The 21,200-nt window shown below is 42.9% G+C and overlaps 1 protein-coding gene across 1 annotated transcript in view; it reads left to right on the forward strand.

Annotated features, from left to right (window-relative positions):
- The window catches only part of SNX24 (sorting nexin 24), a 159,684-nt gene that overhangs the window by 93,260 nt on the left and 45,224 nt on the right, over positions 1–21,200 (forward strand). Inside the window, exon 3 of the mRNA XM_032335480.1 lies at positions 7,872–7,976. Coding sequence (XP_032191371.1) covers positions 7,872–7,976 — 105 coding nt within the window. The remainder of the gene's footprint in view (positions 1–7,871; positions 7,977–21,200) is intronic.

The raw sequence follows: 21,200 nt of genomic DNA on the forward strand, positions 1-21,200 counted from the left end.
TTATGAATTACTGGAGGAATAATTGGGGTGAAAATCCTGGTGACATGGAGAGCCTTCAGCTTGCACGTGCTTCCCCTGTGCCCCTGCGACCTCTGCCCACATCCCCTAGAGACAGGCAGTTGGAGTGGCGGTCCTTGAGAACAGCTCAACCTCCTTTAGCTCCCTAAGCCTACAATCACGAGAGTGGGGACACCAGCCTCGCCGGCAGGGCCAGCTGCTCAGTCTGTGCCTCCCCGGCTGTTGGCTCTCAGCTCCAAGCCTGGAGGTCTCATGGAAATAGGGAGCTGGTTCATTTCTAAATAAACTGCCTTCTTTCTTGTGACTGCCTCCTTTTGGCTTGAATAAAATGTTACATTCTTGTATTCGAATTAACGAAGTACACATTTCAGAGGAACCCCAGAGCTGCCTTATGGGGTTAAACCAGGAGCCTGACACCATGGCTTGTGTTTCTAGAGGGAACTCTAGGGGCAGAGGGAGGCCAAGGTGGAGTGAAAGATTGACTTTTACCCTAAAGGCTCCCCCCTCTTCCCTTTTTTGTTCCATTTCCATCTTTTTATTCAGGTGCTCTGGAAAGTATCTGTGTTCCTTTCTGGAAAATGGTCACTATTGGTGCGCCTGGGTGGCCCAGTCCATTGAGCATCCCACTCTTGGTTTTGGCTCAGATCATGATCTCAGGTCCTGGGATCCAGCCACACGACCGGCTTGGAGCTCAGCAAGGAGTCTGCTTGAGATTCCTTTGCGCTCCCGGTTCTTCTGCTCCTCCCCAACACTCATGCACTCTCTTTCTCTCTCTCTCTCTCTGTCAAATGAATAAATAAATAAAATCTTAAAAAAAAATAAGAAAGAAAGAAAACGGTCACTATCACCAGTGTGTAAATGGCATGTCTGCGTGGAGTAAGTTCTGTGTATTCTCTTCTAATGGTATGAAAAAGAAAGAAAGGGACGCCTGGCTGACCAGCTCAGTCTGTGGAGCTGACAGCTCTTGATCCCCGGGTTGTGAGTTCAAGCCCCACACCGGGTGTAGAGATGACTTGAAAATAAATAAATATATAAAATCTTCACCTAAAAAAAAAAAAAAAAGAAAAAGAAAACCCAAAAAATACAAAGGAAAGGGAGTGATCGCCCCACGTGAAGGCGACGGCTTGCTATATTGTGGAATGTGAGGACTGTCATTGTGGACCAGAAAGGCCACGTGGCCGGACGCAGCCTGGCCAAAACAGTAAATCATCGGAGGGAGTGGCAGACGAGTATTTATCTTATGAGCAGCTGAGCCCTGCTGGAAACATATTGTCTTGGGTTTGTCTCTCCTCATCTAAAGCCATTCATTACTCACCTACAAATGCTGTCACAGGTCCCCGCAGCTACGATGATCGGTTTCCTGCACACTCCTGACGTAAATAAAAAGGAAAAGTGTTTCAGGACTGTATCTTCAAGATTTTTTTTAAAAAAAAGAGAGAGAGAGAGGGAGAGACAGATAATGGAGTTGATTTTCTATTTTACAATGTAAGCCATGTCCTGATTCAGTAGTTCTAAAGGCAGTTTCTTTTAGCTTTAACCTGGAACAGAATAAGCTTATTACCACAGAATAATTGAGCATTTTGGGCTTTGTTCCTGTTTGAGAAATACCTCAAATGGTAGAGAGGTGAGATAAGTATTTATTTCCTTACAGACAGTCATAAATTGTTTCTCTCTCCTCTGTCCCTCCTCCCCCCCTTCCCCTCTTGCCTCAATATTGGATCAGTCTCATCAGTAAATGAACATGGCATAGGATTTTCTATTTAACACAATAAAACCCACCTTTGAGGGGCGCCTGGGTGGCTCAGTGGTTTAAAGCCTCTGCCTTCAGCTCGGCTCAGCAGGGAGTCTGCTTCCCCCTCTCTCTCTGTCTGCCTCTCTACCTACTTGTGATCTCTCTCTCTGCCAAATAAATAAAATCTTAAAAAAAAAATAAAAAATAGAAAACCCCACCTTTGACTCCACACTTCTCTCCCATGTTGCCCCCATTACTCTCCTTTCTTGGCAGAATTCCTTGACAGAGGAGGCTCTGGTTTCCCACTTCTTACTCGCTCTTTACCCTCGCTGGGTGCAGCCTGACCGTGCCCACTTTTTGGAACACTTTGCTGCCCAAACCTGTGGTTTCCACCCCTGCTCCGTGAGGGACTGCCTGCTTTTCCACCCTGCCCCTTGGCGTTGGGGGCTCTCAGCCCTTGGATCAGTGCCCCATTGGAGTGGAACAGATCACCACACACTCAGCAGCATAAAGCAAGATGACTGTATCTGCTCAGAGTTTCTTTGAGTCAGGAGTCTGCAGTACAGGTTTACTGGGTTCTCTGCTTAGGGCCTCATCATGCCGACATCTGGTGTCGTCAAGGCTTTGTTCCCATCTGGGCTCAGGGTCCTCTCCCAAGCTCATTTTGGGGAGACTCTGTTTCTTGCTGTTGTGGGACTGAGGCCCCTTTTTGCTTGCTGACTATTGGCCAGGGGTAGCTCTTAGCTCTTTGAGGCGACTCCCAAGTCAAAGCCATGGGGCTATAACATGGCAAAGCCTGAGGTCTGCTAGGACTGCATCTCATAAAAGGTAACCTGCTCAAGGGAGTGACTATCCCCCACCACATTCACAGATGCTGTCTGAACCCAAGGGAAGGGATACTGTAGCACATGGACCAAGAAACAGGGGTCTGGGGGGCTGTTCTTGTATTCTGCCATTGCTATAATTTTTTTTCTGTCTGTGCCAATGGAGAAATTCACACTGTCATCTAGTTCCATGGTTCTGGATTCCACTTAGAGATCCAGTGCCCAGATCTATGAACCATGAAAGACTATGGACTCTGAAAAACAATCTGAGGGTTTTGAAGGGATGGGGGAGTAGGAGGTTGGGTGAGCTTGATGGTGGGTATTATGGAGGGCACGTAGTGCATGGAGCACTGGGTGTGGTGCATAAACAATGAATTCTGGTACACTGAAAAGAAATTTTAAAAATTAAAAATTAAAAAAAAATAAAAAAGAAGAGTAGAAAAATAAATCTGTCTTGTTTTTTATCTACCTGCCTACCAGTTATCTCTATTTGAGTGCCCGGTGGGCCTCCTGTTAAAATCACCAGAAGCAAACAATGGATTCCTTTATGCCAAGATAATTTTTGGTTGGATATAACAGAAAGTTGACTAGGTTTCTTAAACAAGTGAGAGATGATTCTCATACAGCAACAAAACTAAAAGCAGGCAGGTCAAGTTGATGTAGTAATTCCGCAGTATCCATGTTCCAAGCTCCTTTTTTTTCTTTTTTAACCTTTGCACCTGCCTTGCATCCTTCTGGTTATAATGTAGCTGCTTCCCTCCAACCTTGTTTCTGCATTTCTGTCAGGATGAAGGGCCATTTTCTTTTTTTCTTTTCTTTCTGTCTTTCCTTCTTTTTTTTTTTTTCTTTTCCTCTTCTTTTTTCTTTTCTTTGTTCTGAGCATCTTTTCTTTCTCCCTACCCGCTACAGCCTCTACTTGTCCTATTTCCACTGTCAGGACCATAGATAGCATAGATAGCCTAAATCACCCTGGTCTTTTGCCTGGATTTCTTCAGCAGAAGCTTCTGATCGGTCTCCCCACATTGACTTCTGCCCTCTTACAGTGCATCTTGCTTATGTAATCTAGCATGACCTCCTTAAAGTAAATTTCTATGAGGTCATTCCCTTGTTGAAGACATTGACTAAGCTTCCCATACAAAATGAACACAATTTCCTACATAGCCTCCAAGGCCCTACAGTGTGCAGTGCTGCCGCCTCCCTGAACCCGTCTCCTCCTGGCTGTGTCCCGAATACCAGGCTTGGCCCCTGCTTCCCATTGCTCCATCTGCTGTAACGTTCCTTCGCCAGGTCCTTGCCTGGCTCCCCACCTGCGTGATTCCCATCACTCCTCAGACATTCCCACCTCACACAGTCCCTCCGTTGCCACCCCTTTCTGTTACTATCTGCGCCCACCCTGTTTTATTACCTCGTGTATTGTTTCTCGTCTTTTCCTGGTATGTGAGCCCCACACGCACCAGGAGTGTCTTTAGCACTGGACTGACATGGAGGAGAGGCTCAGTGTCTTCTGCTCCATGACTGCCTTCAAGGGCTCTTGCTCCCCCCGGAACTGATCTTTTCTAATAGAGGATTATCTCCTTGATCATTCGTCTTCCCCGTATTATCTACTGCATGGAAGCAACCTTCTCCCAGAAAGTCCCCTCTCCAAATCTGCTGTCTGGCGATTCCCTTCCTCACACGGATGGGGCAGAGCTTTGAGTCCTGATCCTCTTCTTTTTCTTCATTGCTTTCAGCTGTTTTTGGGAGTTACAGCCTCAGCGTCCTTTGTATAGAAGAAGCCGTAGAAGGTCAAGGTGCCCCAGTGGGTTCTTAATCTGAAGATCTGTATGAAGTCACATAATTCTTCCATCATTTCTTTGAGAATTTCTTTTCTCCTTTATGGAATGCTTATTGATTTTTTTTAAATTAAACTTCCTGGATTAATCCTCATGGAGTTTTTCTTTTCACCTAACTTTGCTCTCACTCTCTTTTGTTGTACAGTTTGAGAGACGTCCATGATTGTATGTTCTACTACGTCCGTCTCATGTTTTTTTAATTTTCTAAAAAAAAACAACTCCTTATTATTTTTTTTTTTTTTTTGTAATAGCAAAAAAAAAAAAAAGAAGCAATATCTTCTCAAATCTCCCTGCAGGTACTAAGTAGATATCAAAGATCTCCTCTGTTGTTTTCTTTGGAGTTCATTGTTCCACTTGTTTTTCTTATTCTTTCTTCTTTGTAGTGCTGTCTTTGCTGAAATAGCTAGCCTCAGTTGCCCATCCAACTAGAGGAATTATTCTTGGTGTTTGTCACTGGTACCTCTGCCTTGGGTATGCTTGCCTGGTCTCTCTGTGGGGTGTGTCAGCTGGAGGGGCGTCATCATAGGGAGTGAGAGAGCCAGCTGTTAGAGTGGGGTCCCCACGGCAGGAGGAGTAGAATGGGATGCCATCATTCTGCCCATATCTTTCATTCGTTTTCCTGAGGGACACTGCCCCTTTTTTATGGGGTAGGGGTATGAGTACTAGAGATGCAGCCTGGTTGCTAGCCCCTTGCTTATGGAGGGTAATGGTAGAGTGTCCATTGGCACAAACCATGATGTTGTGTCATCCCAGTTCTTGGCTCTGCCCTCCTCTTACACCAGTCCCAAGCACAAATCTCTCAAGTCTGCTGAGAAGACAAGGGTCTCCACTCTTTGCGATTCCTTTCTTGAGGTGGCCTGGCCAGGGGCTTCCTCCTCTCTGTTTTCTTCATTGACATACTCCTGCTTTCTGTCTTGTAGAAAGTTCTTAATCTCCTGGTAATTACTTCTTCTCTGCCCCTTTGCTTTCATTCTTTTATGTCCCATTACCTTTGGCTTTTTGCCTTTTTTTTTTTCCTTTCTTTTTTGGAAGTCTATCAGAATTAAATTCAGGTACATAAAACAGAAAGTCCAAATACCAGTACCCCTCCCTTGCTTCTGGGACCTGTAATAAATCTTGTGACTCTGTGTCCCTTCTGTGGGTATAATGAAACTGTACCTTTAGTCAAAATAAGCCTGTGGGGTTCATTTCCCCATTGTGGGAGCTCAGATTCTTAGGGCTTGTGCCCCTCCCTCAGCAGGTCATAAGCTATATATTCTTTTTTTTTAAGGTTTTCTTTTCTTTTCTTTTTAAATAAGATTTTATTTATTTATGCATGTGTGTGAGAGAGAGAGCAAACACAAGCAGACAGAGAGACAGGCAGAGGCAGACAGAGAGAGAAGCAGGCTCCCTGCTCAGCCGAAAGCCTGATATGGGACTCCATCCCAATGACCTGAGCTGAAGACAATGGCTTAACTGACTGAGCCACTCAGGCATCCCTAATCTGTATATTCTTTTTTTTTTTTTTTTTTTTTTTAAAGAGAGATCACAAGTAGGCAGAGAGGCAGGCAGGGGGGGGGGGGCGGGGAACAGGCTCCCTGCTGAGCAGACAACCCTATGTGGGGCTCCATCCCAGGACCCTGAGACCATGACCTGAGCTGAAGGCAGAGGCTTAACCCACTGAGCCACCCAGGCGCCCCGCTAATCTGTATATTCTTAATCAGCTCTGGCTTCTCACTACAGTCTCAGTAAGTTTTCCAAGTTTTTAATTAGAACATTAAACTTCATTCTGCTTTAGTGTATCAGTTTCAATATTGCTGCTGTAACATATTAACATAATCTTAGTGGCTTAAAACAAGACAGATTTACTTTTCTACTCTTCTTTCTTTTTTTTTAATTTTTAATTTTTAAAATTTCTTTTCAGTGTACCAGAATTCATTGTTTATGTACCACACCCAGTGCTCCATGCACTACGTGCCCTCCATAATACCCACCACCAGGCTCACCCAACCTTCCACCCCCGCCCCTTCAAAACCCTCAGATTGTTTTTCAGAGTCCATAGTCTTTCATGGTTCATCTCCCCCCTTCCAATTTCCCTCAACTCCCTTCTCCTCTCCATCTCTCTATGTCCTCCGTGTTATTCCTTACGCTCCACAAATAAGTGAAACCATATGATGATTGACTGTCTCTGCTTGACTTATTTCACTCAGCATAATCTCCTCCAGTCCTGTCCATGTTGATACAAAAGTTAGGATGTTTATCCTTCTTGAGGTCAAAAGTCTGAAATGAGTTTCACTGGGCTAAAATCAAGGCATCACAAGACTGAAGGGAAGCATTCGTTCCCCTTCCTTTCCAGCTTCTAGAGATCACCTGGGCTCTGGACCCTTCCTCTGGGTGGAAGCCAGCCATGTAGCATCTTCCAGACTCTCCCTGACTCTGACCCTCCTGCTTCCCCCTTACAAGGAATTTTACTATTACACTGAGCCCACCTGGATCATCTAGGAGAGTCACTCCATTTTAAGACCCCTAATTTAATTACCTCTGCGAAGTGGCTGGCCTTGTAAAATAAAGTAACATTCACAGATTAGGGTGTCAATGTCGTAGACAGGCTGTGCCTACCACAGGCAGCTCTAACTCAAGTCCCAAAAGAATTTTCCTTTTTTATGTGGTTCCTTCAGACTGCTGCCCAGAAAGGCTTAGCGGAGAACCATGATTTTTCTTGAACAGATTTTGGACCTAATTCTTAGGAGCATTGGAAGCATCAGTCTTTCTCTTTTAAAAAAGCTAAAGTTCATTCTGTTCCAGACTTTTGAGAAACTTTCCAAATGGTGTGGTCTAGTTTGCATGGCATTTCCAGCAGGATGGTTACATTGCAGTTTATTTGACTTTTTACATGAACTAATATGTAGAAAGTCTTTTCATCAGAAAAGTATTTCTTCTGAGCAAAATTTCTTTCTATTAATTGATTTTGGAAATTCTAAACTACTTTACTTCCATATTGATGCACTCACTAAACTTTTTTTTTTTTTTTTGCATTTACTGAACATAAAATTTTTCAGAAAAAAATAATTCTAGTGTAAAATACTAGATGATACCCAACCATAACTACTACCAGAAACCCCAAACTCTTATTCTGAAACCAGAACATTTAGGATAGCTAAATAATTTTTTTAAAGATTTATTTTATTTTATTTTATTTGAGAGAGAAAGAGACTCTCCGGCAGGCTCTGCTGAGCAGGGAGCATGACACAGAGCTTGATCCCTGGATCCAGAGATCAACCTGAGCTGAAACCAGGAGTCAGACCCTCAACCAATTGAGCCACCCAGGCGCTGCTGAGAACTTTTTAACAAAATTTAAATATAATTACATTTTCTTCTGTCTTTTTATTGGAGATAGTAGTGGTTCATTTTCTTTTATTGGCCTTCCCCCCTCAAAGAATGTGTTTATAGCTGAGACATTTTTTTTCCCTGTTTCTGTCTTTATAGCTGAAGAAATGTATAAAAACTCCAGAAATCCCTTCTAAACATGTTAGGAACTGGGTCCCAAAGGTCTTGGAACAACGGCGACAAGGTTTGGAAACATACTTACAGGTAAGATGTGTTTAGATCTTCAGTTAATATAATGTAGCTTAAGTAAACTTGTATCTCAATATTTTATTCTCACAACTTATGGTGAGATGCTAAGTACATCAAGCAGTCAAACATTCTCGATTAAAATAAGAAAGGCTTAAAATTATAAATATGTTGTTGGTTCTTTTAGCTTTAATCAGCTTCTATTTGTAATAATGTGAATGGAGGAAGTGAAAATTGTGTGTCACTATAAAAACCAATGGAGAGAGGGTCTGTCCATTTTTTCAGTTCAACTGTACACATTACTGTGTCTTTGGGTTTTTGTTTTGTTGCTTTGTTTTGTTTCCTCTCCAAGAATTGTTGCTTTCTCCTAGCATTTGCCGAGCTATGGGGTTTGGGTTGCTGGGGACATAGAGAAACTGAATTTTCATTGGGTCTGGCTAGTCCATCTGTGGAATCATGTTGAGAATTGAAGTATAAAAATTGCCTCTGATGAAGGACCAACCTTGAAAATTAGAATGTGTGCTTTTAAAAGAATGCGTTCACATGCTCTTTTCTGCCACTGAGAGGAGCAAGCAGAACTACGGAAGTTGGAGGATAAGACAACAACTTGTCTGGAGTAAAAAGGAAAAGCAAAAGGAAGGTTAGAACAATGTCATCTTCACTGTTTTGCTTTTTTTTTTTTTTAAGATTTTATTTCTTTATTTGACGGAAAGAGAGAAAGAGCAAGCACAAGGGGAACACAGGCAGGGGCAGTGGCAAGCAGAGGGAGAAGCAGGCTCCCCACTGAGCAGGGAACCTGCTGCGGGACTCGATTCCAGGACCCTGGGATCATGACCTGAGCCGAAGGGAGAGGGTTAACTGATGGAGCCACCCAGGCACCCCTGTTCGTTTCTCGGCTTTAAAATACAAAGGGCAGGGGCACCTGGGTGGCTCAGTGGTTAAAGCCTCTGCCTTCAGCTCGGGTCATGATCCCAGGGTCCTCGGATCGAGCCCCGCATTGGGCTCTCTGCTCAGCAGGGAGACTGCTTCCTTTCCTCTCTCTCGGCCTGCCTCTCTGCCTTCCTGTGATCTCTGTCAAATGAATAAATGAAAAAAAAAATCTTTAAAAAAATAAAATACAAAGGGCAGAGGCTTAGTATGAATATTCTATGTCCTAGTTGATCCGCAGAGCACCACAGAGGGCAGGTGCTGGGATGGCTCAGGCCGGGTGCTCAGCCACGACACTGATCCCCTGAGAGAGATGTGTGAGAATGACCCAGTGAGTGTGGCGGAGGGGATGAGGAAGAGAAGAGCTGGACCTCACCCAAGGATTACGGCTTAGCCATGATGATCTCTCCCTCTGAGACATGTGATGTTGCAGAAACAGCAGCTCATACTGTGCTTTCCACGAATAATACCACGCAACCCCTTTAAGCTTTCACGCCAGAATTGATGCTGTGTAGCCCGGTCACTGTTGGCTCTGGGAAGCCAGCACACGGTGCGCGTGACAGACCTTCTGGGCGGTTGTGCCTGAATCGCTCTCTGTTAGAAGTTGTGGAGAAGCTGGCCCCGCAGGCTTGTACTCGGTGGTAAATTCAGACGACTCTCTCCCAGTACAAAGATGCCAGGAGTCTCTTGGTGGCCTTGTCTAGTCTTCCTGTCTTGACAGCATTCAGCAAGGAAAGCTGACGCGCTGAAGGGCTGGCGAGCATCTGAGGAGGGTTGTCTGTACTGTTCTTGTGCTGCTTTGGGGCGCTGTGGATAGACCCTTCCATGTGTCTCTCTGGAAGTGGGAGATGAAAGGAGACAGGGCCACAGATGACAGGACCGTGTGTGGCGGCGTTTTTGAGGCTGTGTATACGGGGCTGTGAGACTTCCAGAGATCCTGGCAACACTGTCGGGCAAAACCAAACCCAAAAAACCACGAGACTTTAGATGTTGTATGCAAAGGGTAAGAATTCATGTTCTCTGTAATTAAACGAAATAGGTAAACAATGCATGCTTATAGGCCACATTTTCCACAGATATTGTATATCTTCAGGCTTTCGCTGTGAAGCGTGCTCCTCTTTTTCGTCCCACTGAATTTGACACATGACTTCCATTACCCCTCAGTGTAAACAGTTTAAGTTTGTACTTTGGATGTAAATATGCAGATAAAATCATCTGGCACAGAGAGGAGTTTACAATGACTCTCAAATTGAGCTTAGAATTTTCTATTCTCAGAAATAGGGCTTGAAAGATGCGGTTGGGGACCGAGAGGGCTTGCTTCCTGTCATGCATTTAATATTCATTTTCTTGTCGCTCGGGTCCCCGAGGAGGTCTAAGGAGCTCTCTCGTCTCCCTTCTCTTCCTGATTCCATTTGCGGGCAGTGGGCGTTGGATGGAAGTTGTTGCAAAGATGAGTGGGAATGCTTTATCAATGTCAAATGAGACGAAAACCCTGGGTCGCATGTCAGTTTGGGATACCTTTTGATGTCCAAGTCTCTGTAGGAGTAAAACAGTCTCGGCATGCGCTGGACAGGAGGGCCCTGTTCTGGCCTGTAAAACTGAGAAGGTGTTCACACCCCACTGCCGTAGCACCTAAAGCTCCCGGTGACGTTAGAATGTTTTCTACTCCATGGGGCGCCTGGGTGGCTCAGTGGGTTAAAGCCTCTGATCCCAGGGTCCTAAGATGAAGCCCCGCATCAGGCTCTCTGCTCAGCAGGGAGCCTGCTTCCCCCGCTCTCTCTGCCTACTTGTGATCTCTGTCTGTCAAATAAATAAATAAAATCTTATTTAAAAAAAAAAAAAAAAAAAGAATGTTTTCTAGTCCAGTCTGCCTCTTGCCCCTTATGCTCAGGATTATCCTTCTGGCCTCAGTTTCCCAACAATAGAACAGGCAGACTAGCACTTGAGAGGGCCACAGAAAACAACTGTGCCCCTTGTCCAAAGATCGGCTAGTACCTTCAGGACCACGGGGGAGTGTGACAGCATTCCCTAAGGTTGCCCACACTGATCTTCTATTTTAGCGAAGGAAAAACTGAGCTCTGGTGTGGTTACAAAACATGCCTCTCTCCCTGGAGTCCATCAGTTAAAGGCTGGACTGAAATTTTAGTTTCCTAACTCCCTAGAGGCTCTTTTCATTCTGCATTGTGGATTTCCTAATGTCTCAGCCTGGACATAGTTTCACGTAAGGATATATTTATTAATAATCATAAAAGAAAAGGCCGTATAATCATAAACGGTCACAATTTAATTAACTGCCCCTCGACTCCTTTGATTGGTGATTTTTTTATTTTTTGTTTCTGTTTTGTTTTGTTTTTATTTTGATTGGTTATTTTTTAAATCTGTAACTTGAATATGTAGAATCCTGTGAAAACTGTCAGCATACATCTGTTTTCCCTGTTAAGTCATCTGCAGAGAAACCCACATCTTAAGAAGAATATATTACATGGGCGGGGGGTCCCAAAGTGATTTGGCCCTCGGGCATGGTTTATAGAATACATCCTGCTTGGTTTTTGTTTTTTGTTTTTTGTTTTTTTTTTAGGATTTTATTTATTTGATAGAGAGAGAGAGCACAAGCAGGGGTAGTGGCAGGCAGAGGGAGAGAGAGAAGCAAGCTTCCTGCCGAGCAAGGAGCCCATTGCAGGGCTCAATCCCGAGACCTCTGGGATCATGACGTGAAGCAGATTCCTAACCAGCCGAGCCATCCCAGAATACATCCTGCTTTGAGATGACTTCCCGTTTTTCTTGAGACCCCCTCTGAAATAAAAGTACAAAAACTCCACAAGGAATGAACCTCCACAGGTCCATGCATGGATAGGCAGGGGGGAAATGGATTATCAGAGGACAAAAAATCTTTAACAACTTTCGAGATGATGGAATTTTCTTCTGGTGCGTGAATGGACACAGCAGAGAGCAGAAAGCAGCAGCCCTGAGAGCCTGTGGTAGAGGCAGGAGGCTACCTGCCCGTGGCTTTGCTGGAGAATTCTGGATTCAGAATCAGCAGGTGCAACTGAGAATCAGTGGGGCCATTTAGAGTGTACAGATGGGACAGGTGGCCCAGCCACTTGTTCTCTATAGAATATAGGCAGCTTGATGTTGGTGACTGAACCAAAAATATTTTCAAAGACTTTTCTGTGCAAAACAAAACAATACACCGAGATATTAAGTAGAATGACCATGGAGAGCTAAGGCTCTCGTATAGATAGTAGGGCCCCCAGTTCACAACGCTGTCTCTGCCAACGGAGCCGGGAGGACAGCTGACCACATTGCACGCTCCGCCCACACTGTTGTTCCACATGGAAGGAGGTCCGACAGAGCCACAGAGGAAAACCCACACACGCCCCGCCCCCCACTGCTTTCTTCAGGGAGATCTGACAACCAGGGATCACCAGGCCTTTGAAGAACAAAAAAGACTGAGATGAACTGAACCACTGGCTTGTCAGCATAGAGATAATTCACAACACAAAACATGTCCGCAGAATTGGTTTAATAAATCTAGAGAGCTGCCCCAAAGCCTTCCATCCAAAAGATGACACTAGGAAATTATAAGTCGAGCGGTCGGGGACACAGAGGAGTTCTTGGGATTTGTTGTGTCCTCCCACTGGCACTATTACATAGCTGCCCTCCATTTGGGAAGCCGCTCCCAAAAGTACAGCTACAAAATCTCTCCATCAAAAGAAAAGACGCTGCGGATCTATCCAGATCTAACATCCTGGAGTCCTAGAAAGAAAGAAGAGGGGAAACTACCCAAGTAGAGGAGGGGATAATCAAAGGAAAATAGTTGACCATTTCCCCAAGCTTGGGGGCTGGGAGCTTTTAACGGAGACAAGGTGCAGAGCATCAGGAATGATGGAAACCCACCAAAGCTTAGACACATTGGCAAAATATCAGTATGTCGGAGATGAAGATCCATCCATACTCTTCCAGAAAAGGAAAACAAAGTGTGGGCGAGGTTGAGGTTCATTGGTGGTTCCATTTCCTTCTCCGAGGCTGGCTTCCTAGGCGGATCCTTCTCTGTTCTTCCGTAGCAACGTGAAATTGCTAGCTGGCTTGGTTTTTAGACAGCCATGGTCTGTGGGAAGTTTGCATTCAGACCGTGTTGCATCTGTTGCAATACTGAGAGATTTATGTTTCTGAGAAAGGGACCCACATCGTAGGTCACTTCCTTGAGAACAGCAGAGGCTTATGTTTTCCTCTTTTTCCTAAGGAGGGAACCACAGTTAAATACACAGGGAGGGGCAGCTGGGTGGTTCAGTCAGTTAAGCGTCTGACTTCGGCTCAAGTCCTGGCATCGAGCTCTATGTCGGGGCGCCCTGCTCAGCGGGAATTCTGCTTCTCCCTCCCCCCGCCTCTTCCCCACTCATGCTCGCTCTCTCAAATAAATAAAGTCTTTAAATATATATATATACAGGAAGTGTTGGGAGGTAGAGTGAAGTGGCTCGTAGAAATCGTGATTGAGGATGATCTAAGCTTAAAAAAAAAAAAAAGCCTTAAAATTCACTGGAAGAAGACATTTGCCCAGCTGGTGTTCATGCAGACTGCAGTCTTCAGAAGACCTGACTACCTAGCTAGCCTGCCCCTCATGTGTTTTTAAAATCATGCAAAACGGTATACTGTTCTGTTGAGCCAGGAGTCTGCCGTGGACCAGAGTTTTGGTGTTTTTGTTTTTGTTTTTTTTAACTCGGCCAGTAGTACACGGAGCATTTATTAAAATTGACGCTATGGGCTTGACAGTATGTCCTTACTAATTCTTGAGGCAGTGAGCTAGAAGTTCTATATAAGTGAGCTATATGAAGTTTGCTAAGCACGCTAATCAATCAGACTTGGCTTGCTGATCTCTAAGAAGAAAGGTGTGTTAAAATGTCCCACTTCCATTTCTGTGATTGCTCCTATGATAGAGCTAAGGGCAACCATCCCTGCTTTCTCTTGGCCCCTCTCTTCCTGAGTTTTTGCTTTTCTTGCCTGCTATTGGATTGGTGGCAGATTCCCCACCCCCCAACCCCACCTTTTTCTCTTTCCATTTTCTCTCCTCTGTTAGTTTGTATCTGTTCTTGTTCAAGTTACCTGTTTTCTTTAGTCTCCTCCTGAACATGACAAGGACCTTGGGATGTTTCAAGTCTGATCACTCTAGATACGGGATGCTAGGTTGACAGCCTTTTTCTTTTTCTTTTTTTTTTTTTTTTTCCCATTAGCACTTGGAAACTATTGTGCTGCTCCCTTCTGGTTTCTGTGCCTTCTAAAAAAAAAAAAAAAAAATTCCCCGGTCATATTATTGTTTCCCCTCTCTAATTAAGAGGCTGTTTAAAGATGTTTGTTTTCAAGATTTTGTCTTTGTCATTGGAAGCTTAATTATGGTGTGCTTCCGTGCATATTGCTTTGGGTTTTTCTTGCTTGGAGTTCTCTTCTTTCTTTCCCCTTCCTGCTCTCTCCTCTCCCTCCACGACTGTGATAATAGGAAGACATGGCTTTTTGCTCTGGTCCCACAGAGACCTGGTCTTCTCTGTGGTTTTGTTTCAGACTTTTTCTCTCCATTGGTCAGATAAGGTCACTGATGTTTTTTCTGTCTTTCCGTTGGCTGTCTTTTTCCTCCGCTCCTTCCATCCTGCTATTGAACCTGGTCCACGGGGCTTTTTATTTTGGTCACTGTATTTTTCAGTTCTAAAATTCCCACCGATTTTTCTTTATAGCTTTTATTTCTTTGCTGACCCTTTATATTTCTTTTTTCTTTTTTTTTTTTTAAGATTTTATTTATTTATTTGACAGAGCATGCACGAAGCAGTGGATAGGGCAGAGGGAGGGCGAGAAGCCGACTGCTAGTTGAGCAGGGAGCCCGACACAGGGCTTGACCCCAGGCCCCTGGGACCATGACCTGAGCCGAAGGCAGACGCTTAATGACTGAGCCACCCAGGTGCTCCCCTTTATGTTTCTTTGTTGAGTTTTCATATTGTTTCTTTTGTTTCAGATATGTTCATAATTACACACTGAAACATTGTTACCAAAGCTTCTCTACAGTCACTATCAGATAGTTCTAACATCTTTGTCTTCTCAGTGTTGGCATCTATTGATTGTCTTTTTCATTCAGTTTGAGATCTTCCTGGTTTTGATATGATGAATGGTTTCCCTTGATTCCTGGACATTTTTGCATTATGTTACGAACTCCGGCTCTTCTTTAAACCTCCTGTCTTGGGGCTCCTGGGTGGCTCAGTTGGTTAAGCATCTGTCTTTGGCTCAGGTTACGATCTCAGCAACTTGGGATCGAGTCCCACACTGGGCTTCCCTACTCGTCAGGGAGCCTGCTTCTCCCTCTTCCTCTGCTCCTCCCCCTTCTTGTGCTCTCTCTCCCTCTCTCTCTGACACAAAAATAAAATCTTAAAAAAACATATTAAAAACTCCTGGGTTAGTTGCTTTTCTAATGACACTGCTCATTCCAGAGAAGGTGGGAACTGGAGGACTCTGGCTTCTTTCGGCTAGGTAAAGACCAGATTCCCCATTTGGCCGTCGTGACTTCTGGGCTGGGCGGGGTGTCCTTCATGACTGCTAAGAGGACAGGAGTTCTGGCTCCCCAGTGTGTATCCACTGACCCTTGGATAGAGCACATTACCGGCTTGGGCAGGCGATGAGAGTCTTGGCTTCTTGGCTCCCTACTTGACATCTCCGATACCACCCCAGGATTGAGTGCCTTGTTGCAGCTTCATGAGGGTGGAAAGCTGGGCTTCCTACTGGGCTTTGGCTTCCGACTAAACCACCCCAGCACCCCCCAGCTTGAGTGGCAGTGGACCAACAGTCTTTTCTGTGGTGCTTGTGTTGAGTAGAGTGGTCAGTGTCTTAAGGTTTTCTGCCTTGCTAGGTAGGCTGTCTCTTTTCCAGTCTTTTCGCTAGAGGAAACGGGCTCTTATCGGGGCTTGACCTGTCTGCCTCTCTTGGTATTGCCTGGCTTCTGGCTTTTTCTGCTCCAAGTCAAGATACATGAGGCAAAAGGAAAACCCAGGAAACAGAAAAACTCACCACTGTGTCATTCATTAGGTGCTGCAGATTTCATTTCTTCCCTCACCCTTAGATATAATGTCCAGTATAATGCGTGAGTTGTATTTGGTAGGAAGAAGTGTGAAAAGTGTATCTCTTCCATCATAATAGAACTAGAAGTCTATCCTTTGACTTTTAAGGTTTTTTTTTTTTTTTTTTCCTATAGGGGCGCCTGAGTGGCTCAGTGGGTTAAAGCCTCTGCCTTTGGTTCAGGTCATGATCCCAGGGTCCTGGGATCGAGCCCCGCATCAGGTTCTCTGCTCAGCGGGGAGCCCACTTCCTCCTCTCTCTCTGCCTGCCTCTCTGCCTACTTGTGATCTCTGCTATCAAATAAGTAAATAAATAAATCTTTTTAAAAAAATAAATAAATAAAGATGTATTTATTTGACAGAGAGAGATATCACAAGTAGGCAGAGAGGCAGGGTGAGAGAGGGGGGAAGCAGGCTCCTTGCTGACTGGGAGTCCAATGCGGAACTTGATCCCCGGACCCTGAGACCATGACCTGAGCTGAAGGCAGAGGCTTAACCCACTGAGCCACCCAGGCGCCCCAACTTTTAAGTTTTAATATTGTGCTTTTTCGCTTGAGAAATTCTCTTTGCTTTATCCCCCCGCCGCCCGCCAAATCTGCTGGATGTTTGTGTAGGGGTTAGTCTGATCTTTTTGACCACATTAACTCTCAATTTTTCATGAGAAAAATGGTAATCACCATTTGTTATTTGAATCCAGTGGTCCATTTTTAGTGTTTTTATAATTTTAAGATTTTTTTAATGAACAATTTACGGAAATTCAAATAAGGAGAATAGTGGAAGACAACATCACTAGAATTTTGATTGGAATTTCAACATAGCAAACTCAAAGTCAAAGTCTTAGTTTCCTCTTTTTAAAATGGGCAGCAGCATCCTTCAAACAGTATTCTTAACTGATGAATGGGCCATGAATTGTTACACATGAACCTGAAACATAAATCATCTTTTAAGCACTGTAAAATCTTCAGATTTCACATATATCTCTAATTTATATATACAGGTTATGTGTGTGTGTGTGTGTGTGTGTGTGTGTGTGTGTGTGTTTATAAAATATGTTCCAGTTTATCATTTCTTCTGGTTCTTTTTCTTAATCATGATTGTTGAAATCCATATCTTTGGAAACCTTGGTGGTTAGTAGATTTGTTGAAGAGACATATCTTTGCTGCATTTTTGCAAAATACTTTCCTTTTTCATTTTACAGTCACAACTAAAATGACTAAACTGTTTTTTAAAATCTCTTCATTACCGTTTCCTTCTATCCACCTTTGTATATGCTTTTGTCAAATAAAAAAAGCATTTGTTAAATAAATTTTGGTACACAAACATCACAAAAAGCGGAAAAAATAGTGTTCCACATTCTTTTAGCAAAATGAAATGGTCCAGGTTCTTGATGCAAAATAATGTATGGTAAGATTCTTCCTTTTGAATGAACAGCTCCAAGAGAATACTGGATTTCCTTTTTCTTCATTGATCCCTAAGTATGAGAAAATTCATCTGTGATGGCATCTGAAATCTCACGATCTGTGATTTTACCTATGAAAGGAATTTTGCTATTTATCATGGAAACCACTAGTCACATGTAGCTAAAGAACATTTGCACATTTGAAATGTGGCTGATCTGAATCAAGACGTTCTACACAATAAACACAGATTCCAAAAACTTAGTACAAAAAAGAATGTAAGATATCTCAATAGTTTTTATTTTTGAAGTCCTATTTTAAAGTCATATTTGAAGTAATATTTTGTATTTATTGGGTGAAACAAAATATATTTACTTGTTTCTTTATATTTTTTTCTTGTGGCTACTACAAAATTTAAATATTAAATATATATTTTAAATTATTATAAGATATACATGTGGTTTATAGTGTACTACTTATGGACTGTGGTGCTCTCAAGTATTCCTGTCTCTGTTGTCATTGTCTGAGTCTCCTAACAACTGGAAAACACTCAATTTTTTTTCTTTCCTATTTTGAGTATAAAAATTAAAATTTGAATATTTAACTGTGCTCATTGAAAACTTTGCCAGTAACTTCAAAGATGATGTTTCCAGGACACCTGGGTGTCTCAATCAGGTAAGCGTCTGCCTTCGGTTCAGGTCATGATCCCAAGGGCCTTGGGATTGAGTCCCACATGAGGTGGGGTGTGGGGGGGAGGGGTGGGGGGTGTCCCTGCTCAGCAGGGAGCCTGCTTGTCCGTCTCCCTTTGTCTTCCCCCCTGCTCATGCTCTCTTCTGTCAAATAAATAAAATCTTAGGGAAAAAAAAAGATGTTCCAGACACTGAAAGATGATGAGTATTTTGGCAACATAGTAAGAAAGCTAAAGTGTGTTATAATGTTTCAGTCACTCTGTGAGAAGTGTAGGATAGGCAGAATTGAGCTGAGAGCAACAGAGTAAGTGAAACTGAACTGAGATTCAAGTCTCCTGTTTTCAAAAGTTCACTTACCAGAGAGGGGCTCCCTCTTGCTTTATCTCAGCAAAATTGCAGAGCACTACAAATCGTAACCTACTGGCATTGTGAGTGGTCAGAACGGGAAAGGTGAAGTTTAGAACAGGTTTCTGTTCAAGATCTTAGCATTATCATTAAGTCAGTTTTACTTCGTAAAGCGGTTTTCTCGTCATTATTCTCACTTATATAATCATCGATATTTACAAAGATGAAAATTGTCTTCTGTAAAATATTTTCTTTTTTTTTAAAAGATTTTATTTATTTATTTGTCAGAGAGAGAGAGCGCGCGTGCGCACACGCTGGCAGAGTGGCAGACAGAGGCAGAGAGAGAAGGAGGTTCCCCACTAAGCAAGGAGCCCAGTGTGGGACTCGGTCTCAGGACCCTGGAATTAGGACCTGAGCCAACAGCAGCTTAACCAACTGAGCCACCCAGATGTCCCAACTTCTGTAAAATATTTTCATCCTTTCTTATTCCCCACCTCCCACTTGGGTGCTTTTTTTTCTTCCTTTTTTTTTTTTTTTAATTTTATTTATCTATTTGAGAGGGGGAGAGAGTGAGTGAGAGAGAACATGAGCAGGGAGAGGAACAGAGAGAGAGGGAGAAGGAGACTCCCCGTCAGGCAGGGGCTTGATCCCAGATACCTGACAGAGGGCTCGATCCTAGGACTCCGGAATCATGACCTGAGCCGAAGGCAGACGCTAAACCGACTGAGCCACCCAGGCTCCCCCACTTTGGTGCTTTTAAGTTATTCACATGTATTTCTTCCTAGCCATCCAGTGCTGAGGAGTAATTGAAAATTTCTGTTTTCAACTACCCTTGACAACAGGGTAATATTTTAATGAAGGTGTGTGATGTCAGAGTGTCGCACAGAAGCCCTATGCTGTGCCCACGACTACCCCACATCCTAGAGCTTAGGTCCTTAGAGCTTTGAGTTTCATTCACAAATGAAGAAGTGGTATAATGGCAGTTTGGGTTCTTACAAAGGTGTTCCTTTAAAATGCAACTGAAGTGAAGAACAAGATCTTACTTCTTGGAGGTGTGGGGGGGGTGCACTCGTGAAGAGGGATGTACAGTTGGAACTTGGCAAAATCGCCAGAAAAGCCTATAGAAGTAACAGTATCTATGAAGGTCCTGCTTATAACATGAGACACACTGTTCTTTGTTCTCGTTAAAGATTGTGAGTGGTGTGTTAAATAATATTAATGGCTGGGATTGTCAGTACTTAACAGTACTTTCCCTGTACAAGTGATTTTATTGATCGATACCGACTCAATGTAACGGGGGCAGATTATTTTTACTGATTTTATCGAAACCTTAACCAAGTTTGTTAGTGCGCCACATATCTTTAAATAGATCTAGATGATGATGTAGATTAAGAAAAGCAAACCACCATCCATCTCCTTTTGATCTGTTAATAACTGAAATCCATCATTGCTAGAGAGTGTTTTTAGATTGTCTTGCGCATACGTTTCTGCGGTGCCTGCTTAGAAATCCTGGAACCGTTTCAGCGGTTGGTTGTTCGTACAGGAAAACCCTAACCAGAATGTGGCAGACAGGTTTGTCATCATAATTGGTGAAATAAAAGACAAAACGGGGAGAAGAAAAAACTTCGCAAGTCTATTTCCTAAATTTCGTTTTTGTCAACAGTGACCTATAGATTCTTGGGCTTTGTGATAGTTCTTTAAGACTTTTTTTGTGTTAAGCTGAAGAAACTGTGAAAGCTGTAAATACTTAGCACAGTATATGGTATTTCTTCTCATATGCATTTTAATTATAGAGAGTTCTGGTACTTATTCTCAATTGTGTTTATTTTTCTCCGTGATTTGCTTGCTTCCCCTGATCTCAACATGACATGGACTCCATTTAAAATAATTCTTAGTACAGAGAAATTTTTAAAATTTTTGAAAGTAGCCATATATATTAATTGTTTAAAGAAAGCAGTACCCTTTACATTTGATGGAATAAATTAAACCGTTATTTTAAAATTTTTTTATTAATTTTTAATAAATATTTTATTTTTAATAAAGTTAATTAAATGTTTAAAATTTTTTATTTATTTGAAATAAGGCATTCTTGCTTCCTTTGGGTTGGTAAGCCTGCAGAGAAGTGTGATTTTTCACGCTCTGAGTGAGCTATGGATAATGAGCTTTAGAGGTCATATAGGTCAGTGGACTTAAGGTCAGTAATGGCAACTTGAGAAGCTCTTGGAACCTCAAGAAACGTCCACGTTTCATGGAGAGGAATCTGTGTAGAAGGGAATGGATTGGAAATAAAGCACTCCAGTGTACTGGGGACCCAAAGCTTGATCAGGCTTAAAACTTAAAACTTTGGGAAGTTTAAAACTATGAATTATCAAATTTTGATTAAATATTTTATTGATTATTATTAAATGTAATACAATACAAAGATGATATAATTAAAACTTATTAAATATTTTTAAAAATCCAACGTCTCAATAGTCTTAAAGTTGGGTTTAGTGCCCTAACTTAGAGTCCTGGGTTAACAAGGTGACTGTTTGCAGCTCAGTCCTCAGTAGTGATGTCTGGGCTTCTTGGCAGGTTCACGGCTGCATGTTTTTTCTAGAAAGGGGGCAGGGGAGATGTGGGGGTATTATCACACAGACTTGGACTCGTTTCTGGAAAGCCAGCTCAAAGCACCTTCTACAAACACATAGTCACTGATGTCATTTCCTATGTATGGACACAAAGCCATATACTGCTTTTTCTTCACATTCAAACTTCCACGAAAATGCGGATGCTTTTTTTCTGATTAAAAAAAGA

Source organism: Mustela erminea, chromosome 3 (assembly GCF_009829155.1).
Source record: "Mustela erminea isolate mMusErm1 chromosome 3, mMusErm1.Pri, whole genome shotgun sequence".
NCBI lineage: Eukaryota > Metazoa > Chordata > Mammalia > Carnivora > Mustelidae > Mustela > Mustela erminea.